Source organism: Hemitrygon akajei, chromosome 3 (assembly GCF_048418815.1).
Source record: "Hemitrygon akajei chromosome 3, sHemAka1.3, whole genome shotgun sequence".
NCBI classification, from domain to species: Eukaryota; Metazoa; Chordata; class Chondrichthyes; order Myliobatiformes; family Dasyatidae; genus Hemitrygon; species Hemitrygon akajei.
In genome coordinates this window covers 194,213,457-194,233,982 of record NC_133126.1, presented here as the reverse complement: position 1 = coordinate 194,233,982, position 20,526 = coordinate 194,213,457, and the positions used below count along the sequence as shown (strand labels likewise).

General features: G+C 42.4%; 1 protein-coding gene across 4 annotated transcripts in view; it reads left to right on the top strand.

The window, feature by feature from the left end:
* The window catches only part of skila (SKI-like proto-oncogene a), a 95,398-nt gene extending 87,070 nt beyond the window's left edge, over positions 1–8,328 (top strand). For 3 of the 4 annotated variants that reach the window (XM_073041651.1, XM_073041652.1, XM_073041650.1), the window contains exons 6-7: positions 1,249–1,476; positions 6,885–8,328. In XM_073041651.1, coding sequence (XP_072897752.1) covers positions 1,249–1,476; positions 6,885–7,067 — 411 coding nt within the window. In that variant the 3' untranslated portion in view covers positions 7,068–8,328. The remainder of the gene's footprint in view (positions 1–1,248; positions 1,477–6,884) is intronic. The other variant, XM_073041653.1, reaches the window with a different exon arrangement.
* Positions 8,329–20,526: the final 12,198 nt, after the last annotated feature.

Below are 20,526 nucleotides of genomic sequence, written 5' to 3'. Positions count from 1 at the left end.
ATGGCAGAACAGACTCGATGAGCCAAATGTTTTATAGTAGATTTGCAAGATGTACAGTCAGTGATGACAGCAGCAGGGTCTGATTTACAAATAATTTAAACAAAAATCCTGAAATGTAAAGATTTTGCCAAACTTTATTTATATCCTAGTTTTGATTTTTTGTGATTAACGTGTGTACAGTAGAGCTACTGTATGTAAAAAAAAAAATTACAAGAGAAGCCATCCAATTCAAGCTGAACAGAAAGGAATTGATCAGTGACATGGCATACTAATTATTTAAACTGATGTTAGTATTTGAAATTGCTGCTCTTCTCAGTAAAGATACTCAGTAGGACAAATCTCTGAGACCATGCAGATCCCATAGTCAAGGTGGCTATTTTAGGATAACTATTGATTATTAAAGCAATATTAGGGTTGCTATGGCAACGTTGTGGTTAGTGTAATGCTATTAAAGTATTATGGACTGGATTGAATTCCTGCAGCTGTCAGTAAGGAGTTTGTACATTCTCCCCGTGACCATGCGAGTTTCCCTTTACTTGCTCCAGTTTCCTCCCACGTTCCAAAGAAGAGCAGGTTACTAGGTTAATTAGTCACGTGTGTAATCGGATGGTAAGGGCTCATTGGTCTGGGATGGCCTGTTACCGTGCTGTATCTCAATACAAACATAATCTTCAAATCTGTAAACCAACTCAACAATTTACTGAGCTGGCCTTTTGCTAGAAATGTGAAATAAAAAAGGTGAAAGCAAGAAAGAGCATGTATAAAGAGAAATAATTGTCCATTCATAATCATGAAATTACTGGATTATCACTAAAAATTATAATCTAATGTGGTGCCATGGTAGTGTAGCAGTTATTGCAGCGCTATTACAGCTCATCGTGCAGGAGTTCAACTCTGTAAGTAGTTTGTACGTTCCACCTGTGACCGTGTGGATTTCCTCCAGGTACTCCAGTTCCCTCTTACTGTCCAAAGGTTAGTCGGCTAATTGGTCATTGTAAATTGTCTTGTGATTAGGCTAGTGTTAAGTAGGTGGGTTGCTGGGTGGTGCAACTTGTTGGGCTGGAAGGGCCTGTCTGCACTGTATCTCTAAATTTATAAACTAAACAGGTCCATTGAGATCGACATAGGCAGAGACAGAAATATCCTGATAATGAATCAACAAAGTCACAGGCAGACGAAAACCCGGCCTGTGTTAGTTACTAAGCCCATTGATATCATGATTTAAGTCTGGCTTTCTTTTCTGCTCAGGAAGTGGAGTTATTGCAAGTGACAAAGAGGATGAAACTGAAGGAATTGAGTGAGGAGAAGCTCGGTCTGCAGCAAGAGCTGGATTCTCTGCAGTCTGACCATGCACAGAGAATGAGTGCATCTCATGATGAACAGGCCGACTTAGAATGGCGGCTGGAACAGCTGAAGCAAGGCTGTCTGTGTGATCATACTACAGGAAAGAGCCAAGAGGCTGAGTACACTGCACAGGTATATTTGTCGGAAGTATTGCCCACAGCAGAAATAAAGAAAGCGGGCTGTATTAATCTTCAGTTTATTAAAACTAAATATGATATGTCAGGGGTAAGTTTTTTACACAGAGAGTGGTGAGTGCATGGAATGGGCTGCCGGCAACAGTGGTGGAGGCAGATACGATAGGGTCTTTTAAGAGACTGCTGGATAGGTACATGGAGCATAGGAAAATAGAGGGCTATGGTAACCCTAGGTAATTTCTAAGGTAAGGATATGATCGGCACAGCATTGTGGGCCAGAGGGCCTGTATTGTGCTGTAGGTTTTCTATGTTTCTGTATTGATATAAAATACAGTATAAGGGAGAATTTCTAAACTCCTGATAGCCAATATGTCTATCCGTAAATTCTCAGTCTGAGATACAATATATTCAGGATCTCTGTATCCATACATTAAAAGATCTTCTAAAGAAGTGAGGTACAATAGCATGTGATATAATGTGATCTCCCAAGTCTACCTCAAAATGCAGATTGGGAATACTAATTTTAAAAAGTTGTAATTGGACTATCTGAGTTTCTGATTGAATTTAAAAACAGTGCCTATCTCTTAAAATTCATTAATCAATGTTCATAGTAAATGTATTATCAAAGTACACCATAAACAAGCCTGAGATTAGTTTCTTGCGGGCATACACAGTAAATCCAACAAACACAGTCGAATCAATGAAAGGCCAGATCTATCAGGACATACAAACAGCCAATGTGCAAAAGACAACAAACAATGCAAATACAAAAGAACAAGCAAGCAAACAAATAAATTAATAATAAATATTGAGAACATGAGATGAAGTATCCTTGAAAGTGAATCCATAGGTTGTGGGAAGAGTTCAGTGATGGGTAAGTGAAATTGAGTGAAGTTATCCCTGCTGATTCAAGAGCCTGATTGTTCAGGGGTAATAACCTTTTCTGAACCTGGTGGTGTGAGTCTTGAGGCTCCGGTATGTTCTTCCTGATGACAGCACCGAGAGGAGCTGAAGGCCTGGATTGGGGGTGAGGGGAGTGGCCCTTGATGACGGATGCTGCTTTCCTGTGACAGCACTCCGTGTAGATGTGCTTAAAACTAATGGCCTAAAGAAACAGAGTGGGTGAATCAGATTGTTGGAGAGTCGCAGTATCATAGAGTGTTACAGCACAGAAACAGGCCCTCCAGCCTATCTTGTATATGCTGAACTGTTACTCTGCCTAGACTTGTACTTGGCCCATAGCTCTCCATACTCTTCAGATCACACAGGGTAAACAGTGCAGTTTATCCATTTTCCCCCTATGATGAAAGTCCTCCAATCCAGTCAACATCTTGGTGAATCTCATCTGCACTCTATCCAGTGCAAGTGCAGCCTTCCCATAGTGTGACAACCAGAAGTGCATGCACTACTCCATGTGCTGTCTAACTGCACTACTCCATGTGCTGTCTAACTGCACTACTCCATGTGCTGTCTAACTGCACTACTCCATGTGCTGTCTAACTAATGCTTAATGAAGCTGCAAATTAATATCTAAACTTTAATATTCTATGCTAAAACCTGTGAGGACAATTGTGCCGTATGTCCCTCTCACCACCCTATCTGCCCGTGCTGCTGCTTTCAGAGAACTATGAAGTTACAGAGTACGGCATCATAGAAATGAGCTCTGCAGCCATCTAGTCTCTGCCAAACTGTTATTCTGCCTGTTCCATTGATCTTTCACCATAACCCCACATGCCCTTCCCATCCATGTACCTATCCAACTTCTCTTAAATGTTACAAATGACCCACATCTACCAGTTCTACTGACAGCTGAATCTGCACTGTTACCACCCTCTGAGTGAAGCAGTTCCCTCTCAGGTTCCCACTTAAATATTTAACCATGACCTCTAGTTCTAGTCTCATCCAAACTCAGTGGAACAAGCCTGCTTGCATTTACCCTATCTAATACAGAGGAAGAAAGAATCGTCTCTTTATTCCCTTCTATAGATGCTGCCTGACCTGTAGCATTTTGTGTGTATTACTCTGAATTTCCAGCATCTGGAGAATCTCTTGTGTTTATTGTACAAGAGGTCTGTTCAAGAGTCTGATAACTGTGTATAGAATCTGTCCTTGAGCCTGGTAGTATGTGCTTTTAGCTTCTGTATCTCCTGCCTGAGGGGAGAGGGGACAAGAGAGAATATTGTCGAGTTGATGTGTGGACTTGCTGATTACTGAGCCGTATCACTGGACAGTCTGAGCACGTAGAGCTATTATAGAAGGAACAGTCAAAAGAAAGGACAAAAGAGGTTCCAGGCTATCATTAGGTAGGCTATCGTTCACTGTTCTTCGCCAATATCGCTGGAGAATATGGTTGGAAATCATCTGAATTTCCTTTAAGAAAATGCACTCGTTGTCCACTTTATTAGGTACACTTGCTCGGTAATGCAAATATCTAATCAGCAAATCGTGTTGCAGCAATGCATAAAAGCATACAGGCATGTTCAAGAGGTTCAGTTGTTGTTCAGATCAAACTTCAGAATGGGGAAGAAATGTGATCTAAGTGACTTTAACTGGAATGATTGTTGGTGCCAGACGGGGTGGTTTGAGTACCTCAGAAACTGCTGATCTCCTGGATTTTTACATGCAACAGTCTCAAGAGTTTACAGAGAATGGTATGAAAAGCGAAAAAAAAAATCCAGTGAGTGGTAGCTCTGTGTGAGAGGTCAGAGGAGAATGACCAGACTAGTTCTCAAGCTGACAGGAAGGCAACAATCACTTGGATAACCAAATGTTACGACTGTGGTGTGCAGACGACTATCTCTCAGTGCATAACACATTGAACTTTGAAGTGGGTGGGCTGCAGCAGCTGGAGACCATGAACATACACACACTGGCCTCGTTATGAGGTACAGGAGGTCTCATAAAGTGGCCACTGAGGCTATAAAGAATAAAATACAGAAATAGAGAAAAATGGTTAAAGTAGTAAAATGGGGTTGCCATGGTAGCAGGGCAGTTAGCATAACGCTTTACAGTGCTAGCTGTAAGATTGGTGTTCAATTCCTCCCACATTATAAAGACATATGGGTTAGTGCTGGTAAAGTTGTGGACATGCTACGTTGGTGCCGAAAGCATGGTGACATTTGTGGGCTGCCCACAGCATGTCCTCGGACTGTGACGGTTGTTGACGTAAGCAACAATTTTACCTTATGTTTTGATGTACAAATGACATATAAAGCTAATCTTCAGTCTTTACCTTTAAAAGAGACAAAATAATACTTGTCCACCAACAACTAAACCACACCACACAATATACTGCTGAAAGGAACCGTAAGTCTCTACCATCTCATCCAATCTCTTGCTCTATCTCTTTCTTTCAATGTCCCTGTCTCTCTTGCCAGCTCTTGCATTAGTCATGACCCCACCTGAAAAGACTCCCCCATTGATCAACAGAATCAGTGAAAATCTACACACACAGACTAATAATCAACCAAAGTGCAAAAGAAGACAAATAGTGTAAATACAAAAAAAAATGTAAATAATTAATACTGAGAATATGAGTTGCAAAGTTCTTGAAAGTGAGTCAATAGGCTGTGGAATCAGTTCAGAGTTGAGGTTATCCACTCTGGTTCAGGAGCCTGATGTTTGAAGGGTAATAACTTTTTCTGAACTTGGTGTTGAGGGACCAATGGCTCCTGTATCTCCTTCCCAATAGTAACATCAAGAAGAGAGCATGGCCTGGATGTTGGAAGTCCTTGATGATGGATGCTGCTTCCCCCTTGCACTAAGAAAACGTCCTTTCTTATACCCTTCAAGACCCTTTATCACAATACTTTCCAGCCAAACATGCTTTTCAGCATCATTATATACTCTCAAGGTTGTAGACTCACACTAAGTTCTCAGACCATTGTGGACTGATTCCCTTGTACTTCCTTAAAACATTCCAACAATCCAGACTAACACCATTTTGTCTTGCAAACACGAGGAAATCTGCAGATGCTGGAAATTCAAACAATACACACAAAATGCTGGTGGAACACAGCAGGCCAGGCAGCACCTATAAGGAGAAGCACTGTTGACGTTTCGGGCCAAGACCCTTCATCAGGACTGGGTCCTGATTGTCTTATTTTGACCATTTTGTCTTATACACTTCCATTTTGTGTTATGCATTTTAACATATACCAAAGAGGAATCAAATGTAACTCTTCCCTTACAACCACTGCAGTCCTTCTGAAGTTGATGTAACCAAAATGTTGTTTGGTGTGGAGTTTAGGTTCAGATTGAAGATGGAAGGGTAATCTATCTAGAGGTTACTGTGTGATGTAACTTGGGAGTGGGATGTTGGTGTTTACTGGTGTTCCCATGTGCCTTGTACTCTTACCCTTCTAGTACATTATCCAGTGCCAGCACTCTTTTCCTCTATCTCTCCTAGAACCTCCACTATTGGATGGGTAGATGAGTGACTCCACTGGCTCAACTTCCTTTTATGTGGGTTCTGTTGGTTTTATTATGTTAACCAAATTACATACAGTTCAGTTGTTTTTTTTCTGAAACTTGATAAACTGAAGGCCGTAACATATGGGAGCAAAATTAGGCCATTTCAGCCCATTGTGTCTTCTCCATCATTCAAACATGGCTAATTTATTTCCCCCTTCAAACAGAGGTTGATAGGTTCTTGTTTGGTAAGGGGGTCAAGAATAATGGAGAGAGGGCAGGAGAATGGTGTTAAAATATCAGCCATGATTTGAATGGTGGAGCAGACTCAATGGGGTAACTAGCCCAATTCTGCTCCTATATCTTATGGAAAGCTGACAGGGCCAAGGCTTTATCGCAGCAGTTCCCTGTTTTCAATTCGCCTGGATGCCATGGCCGTGCAAACAAAGCTTTGCGTTGTATCTTGGTACATGTGACAATAATAAACCAGTTAATGGAAACATTGATGGCTTAAAATTGTTAAGAAGCAATCTGAACAGGAGAAGATTGGCAGTAATTTCTTGCATTTCCTTTTAAAACCATGACTGAAATTATCAGTACTAGGTAACGTAAAAGATTTCCAAGTTCAAAGTAAATTTGTTATCACAGTACATATATGTCACCATATCCCACCCTGAGATTCTTTTATTTTGCGGGCATTCACAGTAGATACAAAGATACACAGTAGAATCATTGACAAACTACATATAGATGGAAAGACAATCGTGCAAAAGAAGAGAAATTTCATTTGCATGATTATTAGAAATCGAATTATTGGTATGTCTCATTGTTAAGCTGTGTTTGTTGGGAATTGTAGAGGCTGTGGATGAGGTGATTGGAATAACTGTGGCAAGTAACTTTGAAAGCGGTACTGAAATCAGTGAAGAAGTGTCCAACTTTAACATCAGTTTATTTTTTCTCTTCCGATCCTTCCCTTCCCTTCATCACGGCATACAGTTAGCTGAGCTGAGACAAAGGCTGGACCGAGCGGAAGCAGATCGCCGGGAACTCCAAGAAGAGCTGAGGTGTGAGCGCGAGGCACGGGAGAAGCTGGAAGCCATGGTAAAGGAACTGAAGCTTCAGATCATAGAAACTTCCAGAAATAAGGGCAGCACTGAAGTGAACTCTGTAACAGACTGATGAGAGCAAAATCTCCTTCGAAGCGCCCGCAACTTTGATGTGAAGTAATTTTTTTTAGAATTACTTTCAAAAACGACTGGTGAATTCAAGTCTGGAAGGAATCTGTGCAATTGAGTAACAGTTGCTTTGAATACTGGAGTTAATTGTAATTAATCCAGTTTAGAGCAAAAATCTAGAAAGAAAAGTTTAAACTAATTCAGTTTTGTATATAAATATATATAATGCACTCGTTAAATATCTACATAATAAAATGGCTAAGCATGGGAGATATGTTATTTGATAACTTTTGAAAATTTATATGCATGTAGAGCCAGTCAAACATAAAACCTGTTCTCTGTGCTCTTTCCCATTGCCTTTATAAATGGCTTTTGTTAAAATCACCAGTTGCATCGGTCCCTGTGCTTTGTTCGTTGCCGAACCCTGTTTACTTCATATTGGCACAATATGCAAGAAAACCTGTTTTGTAATTTACTGCAGTTTGGTTGTTCAGAAAACTTCAGCTTTATTCTCTGGATTTGCATGTGTTCTTTATCGCTGCTCCTACCCCTCAGTTCCTCTGTACCAATTGCTCTAATGTGCAGGGCAGGCCAGGGGGATTAACCTTGGATTTGATTTACAAAGATAGCAATTTTACAAAGGCAGTCGATTTCTCTTTTTACAAAATCCTGAAGTGGGCCCTAAATTATTCCATCCCATTATTATTCTGAAAATGTAAAATATATAAACTGTAGCAGACATGGCTATGGCTTTGCACAGTTTCCTCTAAAAGTGGCTGTATATGATCATTGATGTAAATTCCAAGCTCTATTTTCTACAATTTCTTTTCTTATTTATGAGTGGACTGCTCTGGTTTCTGAGGCACTGTTCTCTGAGGGTACTGCCTCCCTTGCATCTCACTCTGCTCTTGGATGGGAGCTGTGCCAATGAGTGCTATTAGACTCATTAAATCATTCACACTGAAGCCTGGTTGTGTACTCTGCTGATCCACAAATGCCTCTTGCAACTGACGCCATTGGGCATTAATCAATGGACTGGCTTACTGTTTGCCTCCCTTTAAAGCTAATTGCAGACCCTTTGCAGCAGTTGAAGTTAGCCACACAGCAACAATTTTATATTAAAACTGTGGCCGCCTTGGTCTGTACGACGACAGGGAGTGTGTTGTCTGTAACCATTTACAGTGTCCCAAAAGTTTGATCACTTCTCTAAAGTAATACCTGAAGCTTGAAGAAAGGAATAAATAGATATTTGGAAACTAAAATAATTATGATGGTGTTAATTCTCATGGAACACTGGCTTTTCTCTGCAGATACAACTTGCATTCTTGAATTTATTCCATACATGTACACAGAAAAATGGAATATTTTATTGTCAACTTAACAATCTGTATACAGTCGGCCCTCCTTATCTGCGAATTCCGCATGCACGAATTCAACCAACCGCGAATCGCGAAAACCTGGAAGTGCTCTTCCAGCACTTGTTTGAGCATGTACAGACTTTTTTTCTTGTCATTATTCCCTAAACAATGCAGTATAACAACTATTTACATAGCATTTACATTGTATTAGTTATTATAAGTAATCTAGAGATGATTTAAAGTATACGGGAGGATGTGCGTGGGTTATCGTGGATCGGGATTAAAAAAAAATCAGAAGTTCTCTTACTAAGTAAGTCAGAACAGGTACATCCGGTATTATTTAGCGTAGTTAGTCAAACATTTGTCTTCGTATATAGTATATATCTTACCTGTTTGTGAATATAAAACACTTAAGAACGTATGTTTCAGCACCGGGCTCAGGAACGGAAGTTTCTGAGTTCGATCTAGTGACAGATTGCTCCTGAGTGCGCTCTCCACTGTGCTGGGTTGATGTGGAGGATCAAAAACCCAATAATTAAACCACTGCGTTGCTTAGTAATAATTGTAGCTTTCATCGGGGCAGAGCCTTTCTCACTTTATCCTTTAAAATTGTTCCGATCGTTGACCAATGTAGTCTAATGCTTTTCCAATGACCGATGGTGTTTCACCTCTTTCCGATCGCTTTATTATTTCCACTTTATTTTCAATCGTGATTGTGATTATTTTCATGGACGCAAACACTGTGGATTCAGAGTTCTGCCACTGAGTCCTAATGTGCACCACACTGAGCCAGGTTAAATAAGTTCTAGGGTTCCGCTGGGTCCGAAGGTCCACCGAATCGATACAGGTTGAATAAGGGACTTGAGCATCAGCAAATTTTGGTATCCACGAGGGGTCCCGGAACCAATCCCTCGCAGATAAGGAGGGCCGACTGTATTACCTTTTAGTTGCTACTGTGATGCCATTCACTTCAATACTGTGTGACATTATCAGGTGCATGCTGGTGTGATAATTAACCATTTTATTTTGAGTGAACCCAACTGACCTACCATCCTTCTCACCACCCCCCCTCCTCTCATGGTCCTCTGTCCCATCCAATTCCTTCTTCTTTACACCTTTACCTCTACCACATATCTCCTCCCATTTTCTTACTTCATCACCAACCTACCTTCCCTCTCACCTGGCTTCACCTATCACCTTCTCACCTGTACTCCTTCCCTTCCCCTCACCTTATTCTGGCTTCTTCTCATTTCCTTCCCAGTCCTGCTGAAAGGTCTCAGCCTGAAACATTGACTTATTCCTCTCCACAGATGCTGCCTGACCTGCTGAGTTCCTCCAGCATTCTGTGTGTGTTGCTCTGGATTTCCAACATCTGCAGAGCCTCATGTGTTTACCGGTTTATTGCTTTGGCTCCCCTTTGGAATTTGTAGTTTTGAAGCTTAATGCCTTGTAGTCCCTTCCACATAGGGCCCTCTGTTTGTCAGGGTCGGTCATGGTTATAGCGTCCTAGCTGTCTACATGATACGCTTGCTGGTACACAAGGCGGAGTTATGAAATGGAGAGCAAGCTATTGCCTGTGCAGCAGGCTCCCCTTCTCCTTGCAGCTGACGAATCAAAGGGAACAGCAGAGACAAATACAGTTTGGCACTGGCTCAGAGTCAGCGTTAGAAACATAGAAAGCCTACAGCACAATACAGGCCCTTCGGCTCACAAAGCTGTGCTGAACATTTTCTTACCTTAGAAATTACCTAGGGTTACCCATAGTCCTCTACTTTTCTAAGCTCCACATACCTGTCCAGGAGTCTCTTAAAAGACCCTATCGTATCCGCCTCTACCGCTGTCGCTGGCAGCCCATTCTGCACACTCACCACTCTCTGTGTAAGGAAACTTACCCCTGTCATCTCCTTTGTACCTACTTCCAAGTACCTTAAAACTGTGCCTTCTCGTGATAACCATTTCAGCCCTGGGAAAAAAGCCTCTGACTATCCACATGATCAATGCCTCTCATCATCTTATACACCTCTATCAGGTCACCTCATCTTCTGTCAATTGAACGCAATGTAGGAATTCCTTAGGGATCCTATCTCTGGATTTTTACTCTAGCTTTACTCCTGAAGCCTTCTCCATGACTGGGTATAGCTGCAAGGTAGTGAAGGTTTGAGATAAGAGTTTTCCTTCTCGTAGGTGAGCTGCCAACCATGGCTATTGAATTCCATCTGCCTGCAGCGACAGGTTTTAAGGCACCAGTAACCCACCTTGAAATGGAACTGATTCTGCCAGCTTCATAGCTGAACCACGTGTACAGGCAAGAGCTGGATTTGGTTGTCAGAGGCTATTTGAGACTCCACCCACCCCCACAACCCCTGGCTATGACAACCTTAAGGAACCCTTCCACACTGGTTAAGGTAGCCATTAGGGCAGGTTTGGCAGTGACGCAGCCTGCGGACTGCTATTTGAATAAAGTTTCTTTTTGTTTGTTCCAGTGTCTTCCTTCTGTCTTACTTCACTGTTTCTGTATTTGGTTCTGAAGCATGTTATGGCATATGAAAATTTATATTGCATTGCCAATGTTTATAATTATAGTCCAAATAGTTCCTTACAAAAACTTGACTTCGTGTATATAAAAGTTTCCTTTTGGCATAAATGTACCTAACACCAGCATTGAAAAGACAGCATCATCTTTCCAGTTCCAGTGACCCGGGGTCAGTTCCCACTGCTGTCTGTAAGGAGTTTGTACGTTCTCCCCCTGAATGCGTGTGTTTCCTCGGGTAAACCTGTGACAAGTGAGGTGGAGAATCTAGTCAGATGGAAGAAGGCAGCATACGTGAGGTTTAGGAAGCAAGGATCAGATGAATCTATTGAGGAATATAGGGTAGCAAGAAAGGAGCTTAAGAAGGGGCTGAGGAGAGCAAGAAGGGGGCATGAGAAGGCCTTGGTGAGAAGGGTAAAGGAAAACCCCAAGGCATTCTTCAATTATGTGAAGAACAAAAGATTGACGGGAGTGAAGATAGGACCGATTAGAGATAAAGGTGGGAAGATGTGCCTGGAGGCTGTGGAAGTGAGCGAGGTCCTCAATGAATACTTCTCTTCGGTATTCACCAATGAGAGGGAACTTGATGATGGTGAGGACAATATGAGTGAGGTTGATGTTCTGGAGCATGTTGATATTAAGGGAGAAGAGGTGTTAGAGTTGTTAAAATACACTAGGACGGATAAATCCCCGGGGCCTGATGGAATATTCCTCAGGCTGCTCCATGAGGCAAGGGAAGAGATTGCTGAGCCTCTGGCTAGGATCTTTATGTCCTTGTTGTCCATGGGAATGGTACCGGAGGATTGGAGGGAGGTAAATGTTGTCCCCTTGTTCAATAAAGGTAGTAGGGATAGTCTGGGTAATTATAGACCAGTGAGTCTTACCTCTGTGGTGGGAAAGCTGTTGGAAAAGATTCTTAGAGATAGAATCTATGGGCATTTAGAGAATCATGGTCTGATCAGAGACAGTCAGCATAGCTTTGTGAAGGGCAGATCGTGTTTAACAATACTGATAGAGTTCTTTGAGGAGGTGACCAGGCATATAGATGAGGGTAGTGCAGTGGATGTGATCTACATGGATTTTAGTAAGGCATTTGACAAGGTACCACATGGTAGGCTTATTCAGAAAGTCAGAAGGCATGGGATCCAGGGAAGTTTGGCCAGGTGGATTCAGAATTGGCTTCCCTGCAGAAAGCAGAGGGTCGTGGTGGAGGTAGTACATTCGGATTGGAGGGTTGTGACTAGTGGTGTCCCACAAGGATTGGTTTCTGGGACCTCTACTTTTTGTGATTTCTATTAATGACCTGGATGTGGGGGTAGAAGGGTGGGTTGGCAAGTTTGCAGACAACACAAAGATTGGTGGTGGTGTGAATAGTGTAGAGGATTGTCAAAGATTGCAGAGAGACATTGATAGGATGCAGAAGTGGGCAGAGAAGTGGCAGATGGAGTTCAGCCCAGAGAAGTGTGAGGTGGTACACTTTGGAAGGACAAACTCCAAGGCAGAGTACAAAATAAATGGCAGGATACTTGGGAGTGTGGAGGAGCAGAGGGATCTGGGGGTACATGTCCACAGATCCCTGAAAGTTGCCTCACAGGTAGATAGGGTAGTTAAGAAAGCTTAAGGAGTGTTAGCTTTCATAAGTTGAGGGAATTTGGAGAAGGCTGAGAATCAGAACGGGAGTGCTGTGGGAGCCATTTTGATTTTTTCTTCTCATCTGAGTTAAGAGAGGCAGGACTGTGCAGGCGTGTGACATCGGGCAGTGAAGCGCAGAAGATTTAAAAGGAACACAGCCTTATACAGCGGGTAGCGCCATTTGCAGGCTGCGGAGTGAGCCGGGAGCAGAGTTAAGGCTTAAGGGCTTTGACTCGACGGGCTTAGGTGAAAACAGGCGAGGCAAGGTAGGTTTAGTTTTCCATTTTTCCTGTTACTTGAGGAAAGGGGGAATTATGAGTTTGAGGGCAGCTTGTTGTTCTCGGTGCCGGATGTGGGAGGTCCTGGAGTTTCCTAGCCTCTCGGACGTCCATATCTGTGCTAGGTGTGCCGAGCTGCAGCTCCTAAGGGGCCGTGTTCAGGAACTGGAGTTGCAGCTCGAGTATCTTCGTTTGGTCAGGGAGAGTGAGGAATTGATAGAGAGTAGTTACAGGCAGGTGGTCACACCAGGGCCACGGGAGGCAGACAAGTGGGTCACGGTTAGGAGAGGGAAGGGGAAGAGTCAGGTACTGGAGAGTACCCCAGTGGCTGTACCCCTTGATAATAAGTACTCCTGTTTGAGTATTGTTGGTTGGGGGGGACAACCTACTTGGGGGAAGTGGCAGTGGCCATGTCTCTGGCACAGAGTCTGGCCCTGTGGCTCAGAAGGGTAGGGAAAGGAAGAGGAAGGCAGTAGTAATTGGGGACTCAATAGTTAGGAGATCGGATAGGCGATTCTGTGGACGTGATCAGGAGACCCGGATGGTAGTTTGCCTCCCTGGTGCCAAGGTCTGGGATGTTTCTGATTGCGTCCGAGATATCCTGAAGTGGGAGGGTGAAGAGCCAGAGGTCATGGTACATATAGGTACCAATGACACAGGTAGGAAAAGGGAAAAGGTCCTGAAAGGAGAATATAGGGAGTTAGGAAGGGAGCTGAGAAGAAGGACCGTGAAGGTAGTAATCTTGGAATTACTGCCCATGCCACGCGACAGTGAGAGTAGGAATGGAATGAGGTGGAGGATAAATGTGTGGCTGAGGGATTGGAGCAAGGGACAGGGATTCAAGTTTCTGGATCATTGGGACCTCTATTGGGGCAGGTGTGACCTTTACAAAAAGTATGGGTTGCACTTGATTCCTAGGGAGACCAATATCCTGGCGGGGATATTTGCTAAGGCTATTGAGGAGACGTTAAACTAGAATGGGTTGGGGGGTGGGAATCAAATTGAAGAGACTAGGAGAGGAGGTTAGTTTGCAAATAGAGAAAGCTTGTAGACAGTGTGTGAGGGAGGATAGGCAGGTGATAGAGAAGAGGAGCGCTTAGACTGAAGATGTAGGGGAGAAGGATAAAAAGAAGATAGTAAAGTTGTTTGCACCGTTAGGGATAAACAGAGAGTAAGAGGTGGAGAATTTCTTAAATGCATTTATTTTAATGCTAGGAGCATTGTAAGAAAGGTGGATGAGCTTAGAGCATGGATTGATAACTGGAAATATGATGTTGTAGCTATTAGTGAAACATGGTTGCAGGAGGTGTGTGATTGGCAACTAATTATTCTTGGATTTCGTTGCTTCAGGTGTGATAGAATCGGAGGGGCAAGGGGGAGGTGTTGCATTGCTTGTCAGAGAAAATATTACAGCAGTGCTTTAGCAGGATAGATTAGAGGGCTCCTCTAGGGGGGCTATTTGGGTGGAATTGAGGAATGGGAAAGGTGTAGTAACACTTACAGGGGTGTATTATAGACCACCTAATGGGGAGCGAGAATTGGAGGAGCAAATTTGTAAAGAAATAGCAGATATTTGTAGTAAGCACAAGGTTGTGATTGTGAGAGATTTTAATTTTCCACATATCAACTGGGAAGCCCATTCTGTAAAAGGGCTGGATGGTTTGGAGTTTGTGAAATGTGTGCAGGATAGTTTTTTGCAGCAATACATAGAGGTACCAACTAGAGAAAGGGCAGTGTTGGATCTCCTGTTAAGGAATGATTAAGGTCAGGTGACAGAGGTATGTGTCGGGGAGCACTTCGGGTCCAGTGATCACAATGCCATTAGTTTCTTTTTTTTCATGTTTTTTTTGTAATTTATTTTTTATTGAAGTTCATCATCAAACAAACATTTCCATAAGATGTATTTCAGGCATTGTACATATATATCATATAATCATATATATCACAAATCTCCACAAAGTATTTATCTGAGGTATACACTTATAGAAAAGAGTGGAAAGAAAAAACAAGCAAACGGAAAAAACTATGTACAAGTAGGGAGTGATTTTTTTTTAACAACATATTCATTGATATGTGAGAATAAAATCAGGCCTATGAGGCATTATGTAGTTAAACCATTTTTCCCAGTATGAATCAAATTGTTCCAGTTTATGATTAACAGATGCTGTTATCTTCCCAATTTTGTAAATGTCCATTGTAATTTCCATCCATGTATTTAAAGTTGGGCTCTCCTGTGATAACCATTTCCTAGTAAGAGTCTTTTTACCAGCCACCAACAGTATATTCATTAAATATTTATCTCTTTTCAACCATTCTTGAGGTATATATCCAAAATATATGGTCTTACTCTCTAAGGGTATTTCACATTTAAAGATGTCTTGTAGGGAATTGTGTATCCCCCTCCAATAGTCTTTGATAGGGCAGTCCAAAAAAAATATGATAATGATTTGCATTTTGTTTTCCACAATTTCTCCAGCAAACAGGGAGGTTACTATCATAATGGGATTTCTGAGAGGTGTAATAAAGTATCTTATCAAGTTTTTCCATCCAAACTCCCTCCATTTCTGTGAACTGGTACATTTCCATTGATACCTCCATATTAATAATTATGGAGAGGGATAGGTCTGGACCCAGGGTTGAGATTTTTGATTGGAGAATTGCTAACTTTGAGGAGATGCAAAAGGATTTAGAAGGAATAGATTGGGACAATTTGCTTTCTGGGAAGGATGTAGTAGAGAAATGGAGATCATTTAAATGTGAAATTTTGAGGGTACAGAATCCTTATGTTCCTGTTTGGTTGAAAGGAGAGGTTAAAATTTTGAGAGAGCCATGGTTTTCAAGGGATATTGGAAACTTGGTTCAGAAAAAGAGAGAGATCTACAATAAATATGGGCAGCATGGAGTAAATGAGGTGGTCGAGGAATATAAAGAATGTAAATAGAATCTTAAGAAAGAAATTATAAAAGCTAAAAGGAGATATGAGGTTGCTTTGGCAACTAAGGTGAAAATAAATCCAAAGGGTTTCTACAGTTATATTAATAGCAAAAAGGATAGTGAGGGATAAAATTGGTCCCTTAGAGAATCTGAGTGGACAGCTATGTGTGGAGCCAAAAAAGATGGGGGAGATTTTGAACAATTTCTTTTCTTTGGTATTTACTAAGGAGAAGGATATTGAATTGTGTAAGGTAAGGGAAACAAGTAGGGTAGTTATGGAAACTATGATGGTTAAAGAAGAGGATGTACTGGCGCTTTTAAAGGATATAAAAGTGGATAAGTCTCCGGGTCCTGACCGGATATTCCCTAGGACCTTGAGGGAAGTTAGTGTAGAAATAGCTGGGGCTCAGAAATATTTCAAATGTAAATAGAAACGGGGATGGTGCCAGAGGATTGGCATATTGCTCATGTGGTTCCATTGTTTAAAAAGGGTTCTAAGAGTAAACCTAACAATTATCGGTCTGTAAGTTTGACATCAGTGGTGGGTAAGTTAATGGAGAGTATTCTTAGAGATGGAATATATAATTATCTGGATAGACAGTGTCTGATTAGGAAAAGTCAATATGGATTTATGTGTGGAAGGTCATGTTTAACAAGCCTTATTGAATTTTTTGAAGATGTTACTAGACAATAGACAATAGGTGCAGAAGTAGACCATTCGGCCCTTCGAGCCTGCACTGCCATTTTGAGATCATGGCTGATCATCTACTATCAATACCCGGTTCCTGCCTTGTCCCCATATCCCTTGATTCCCCTATCCATAAGATACCTATCTCGCTCCTTCTTGAAAGCATCCAGAGAATTGGCCTCCACTGCCTTCCGAGGCAGTGCATTCCAGACCCCCACAACTCTCTGGGAGAAGAAGATTTTCCTTAACTCTGTCCTAAATGACCTACCCCTTATTCTCAAACCATGCCCTCTGGTACTGGACTCTCCCAGCATCTGGAACATATTTCCTGCCTCTATCTTGTCCAATCCCTTAATAATCTTATATGTTGCAATCAGATCCCCTCTCAATCTCCTTAATTCCAGCGTGTACAAGCCCAGTCTCTCTAACCTCTCTGCGTAAGACAGTCCTGACATCCCAGGAATTAACCTTGTGAATCTACGCTGCACTTCCTCTATAGCCAGGATGTCCTTCCTTAACCCTGGACACCAAAACTGTACACAATACTCCAGGTGTGGTCTCACCAGGGCCCTGTACAAATGCAAAATGATTTCCTTGCTCTTGTACTCAATTCCCTTTGTAATAAAGGCCAACATTCCATTAGCCTTCTTCACTGCCTGCTGCACTTGCTCATTCACCTTCAGTGACTGATGAACAAGGACTCCTAGATCTCTTTATATTTCTCCCTTACCTAACTTTACACCATTCAGATAATAATCTGCCTTCCTGTTCTTACTCCCAAAGTGGATAATCTCACACTTATTCACATTAAACGTCATCTGCCAAGTATCTGCCCTCTCACCCAGCCTATCCAAGTCACCCTGAATTCTCCTAACATCCTCATCACATGTCACACTGCCACCCAGCTTAGTATCTTCAGCAAACTTGCTGATGTTATTCTCAATGCCTTCATCTAAATTGTTGACGTAAATTGTAAACAGCTGTGGTCCCAATACCGAGCCCCGTGGCACCCCACTAGTCACCACCTGCCATTCCGAGAAACACCCATTCGCTGCTACCCTTTGCTTTCTATCTGCCAACCAGTTTTCTATCCATGTCAGTGTCTTCCCCCCAATGCCATGAGCTTTGATTTTCCCACCAATCTCCTATGTGGGACCTTATCAAATGCCTTCTGAAAATCGAGGTACACTACATCCACTGGATCTCCCTTGTCTAACTTCCTGGTTACATCCTTGAAAAACTCCAATAGATTAGTCAAGCATGATTTACCCTTGGTAAATCCATGCTGGCTCGGCCCAATCCTATCACTGCTATCTAGATATGCCACTATTTCATCTTTAATAATGGACTCTAGCATCTTCCCTACTACTGATGTTAGGCTGACAGGTCGATAGTTCTCTGTTTTTTCCCTCCCTCCTTTCTTAAAAGGTGGGATAACATTAGCCATTCTCCAATCCTCAGGAACTGATCCTGAATCTAAGGAACATTGGAAAATGATTACTAATGCATCCGCAATTTCCAGGGCCACCTCCTTTAGTACCCTAGGATGCAGACCATCTGGACCTGGGGATTTGTCAGCCTTCAGTCCCATCAGTCTACTCATCACCGTTTCCTTCCAAATGTCAATCTGTTTCATTTCCTCTGTTACCCTATGTCCTTGGCCCATCCATACATCTGGGAGATTGCTTGTGTCTTCCTTAGTGAAGACAGATCTAAAGTACTTATTAAATTCTTCTGCCATTTCTCTGTTTCCCATAACAATTTCACCCAATTAATTCTTCAAGGACCCAACATTGTTCTTAACTATCTTCTTTCTCTTCACATACCTAAAAAAGCTTTTGCTATCCTCCTTTATATTCCTGGCTAGCTTGCGTTCGTACCTCATTTTTTCTCCCCGTATTGCCTTTTTAGTTAAGTTCTGTTGTTCCTTAAAAATTTCCCAATCATCTGTCCTCCCACTCACCTTAGCTCTGTCATACTTCTTTTTTTTTAAATGCTATGCAATCTCTGACTTCCTTTGTCAACCACCATGGCCCCTTTCCCCCCTTTGAATCCTTCCTTCTCTGGGGGATGAACTGATTTTGCACCTTGTGCATTATTCCCAAGAATACCTGCCATTGTTGTTCCATTGTCTTTTCTGCTAGGATATCCGTCCAGTTAACCTTGGCCAGCTCCTCCCTCATGGTTCCATAGTCTCCTTTGTTCAACTGCAACACTGACACCTCTGAGCTGCCCTTATCCTTCTCAAATTGCAGATTAAAACTTATCATATTATGATCACTACCTCCTAATGGCTCCTTTACTTCAAGATCGCTTATCAAATCCTGTTCATTACATAACACTAAATCCAGAATAGCCTTGTCCCTGGTCGGCTCTTGTACAAGCTGTTCCAAGAATGCATCCCTTAGGCACTCTACAAACTCCCTATCCTGGGGTCCAGCACCAACCTGATTCTCCCAGTTCACCTGCATGTTGAAATCCCCCATAACTACTGTGACATTACCTTTGCCACATGCCAATGTTAACTCCCTATTCAACTTGCACCCAATATCCATGCTACTGTTTGGTGGCCTATAGACAACACCCAATAGGGTCCTTTTGCCCTTACTGTTCCTCAATTCTATCCACACAGACTCCACTTCTCCTGATCCTATGTCCCCCCTTGCAAAGGACTGAATCTCATTCCTCACCAACAGGGCCACCCCACTCCCTCTGCCCACATTTCTGTCCCTACGATAGCACGTATACCCTTGTACATTCATTTCCCAGGTCTGATCTCCCTGCAGCCATGTCTCCGTTATCCCAACAACATCATAGTTACCCATTCGCACCTGAGCTTCAAGCTCATCTGCCTTATTATCCGTCAATTATGGAAAACTCTGAACATCCTCTACATAGCACCATCCAGAGACAGAGAAGCAGTTTCAGCGACAGGTTACTATCGATGCAATGCTCCTCAGACAGGATGAAGAGGTCAATACTCCCCAATGCCATTAGGCTTTACAATTCTACTGCCAGGACTTAAGAACTTTTTAAAAGCTATTATTAATGCTTTTTGAGATAGTGATTTAGATGCATATCATATTTTTTACTGAGTTAAGTATTGTATGTAATTAGTTTTGCTACAACAAGTGTATGGGACATTGGAAAAAAGTTGAATTTCCCCATGGGGATGAATAAAGTATCTATCTATCTATCTATCTATTTCTGACAGTGCATTCAGATATAGAATTTTTAGCCCATTTCTCCTCTCTCTGTTTGAATCTCTGCCTATTGTGCTTAACTCAGCTCCCCGAACTCCCATCAGGCTATACGCCCCTTGAATTTTGTTGTCCTTCCTAAATTTACTTACTCTTTCTGCACATTTAACTCCATGTTCCGTCAGACCATCCCTCTGTACTTGTGTCCTCCTTATCACTTGTTCCGCCTCACCTTTCTCTACTTCACACTTAATATTCCGGAACCGTGTAGTCCCCACCTGTCCTTTATTCTTCATCTCGCTATCCTCTCTCACATTCTGGATCCCCACCCCCTGCAAATTTAGTTTAAACCCCCCCAAGAAGCACTAGCAAACTTCCCTGCAAGAATGCTAGTACGCTCCAGTTCAGGTGTAAACCATCCCTTCGGAACAGATCCCACCTTCCCTGGAACAAAGCCCAATTATCTAAAAACCTGAAGCCCTCCCTCCTGCACCATCCTCTCAGCCACGTATTAATCTGTATAATCTTTCTATTCCTTGCCTCACTCACACGTGGCACAGGTAGCAATCCTGAGATTGTTACCCTGGAGGTCCTGCTCTTCAGCTTCACACCTAACTCCCTGAACACCCAATGCAGGACCCCCTCATGCATCCTACCCACGTCGTTGGTCCCTACATGGACCACAACATCTGGATTCTTGCCCTCCCTCTCGAGAATAACCTGCACCCGATCTGAGATGTCTCAGACCCCGGCACCAGGGAAGCAACATACCATCCAAGACTCCCGATCTTCCCCACAAAACCTCCTATCCGCCCCCCAACTATAGAATCCCCTATCCCTACC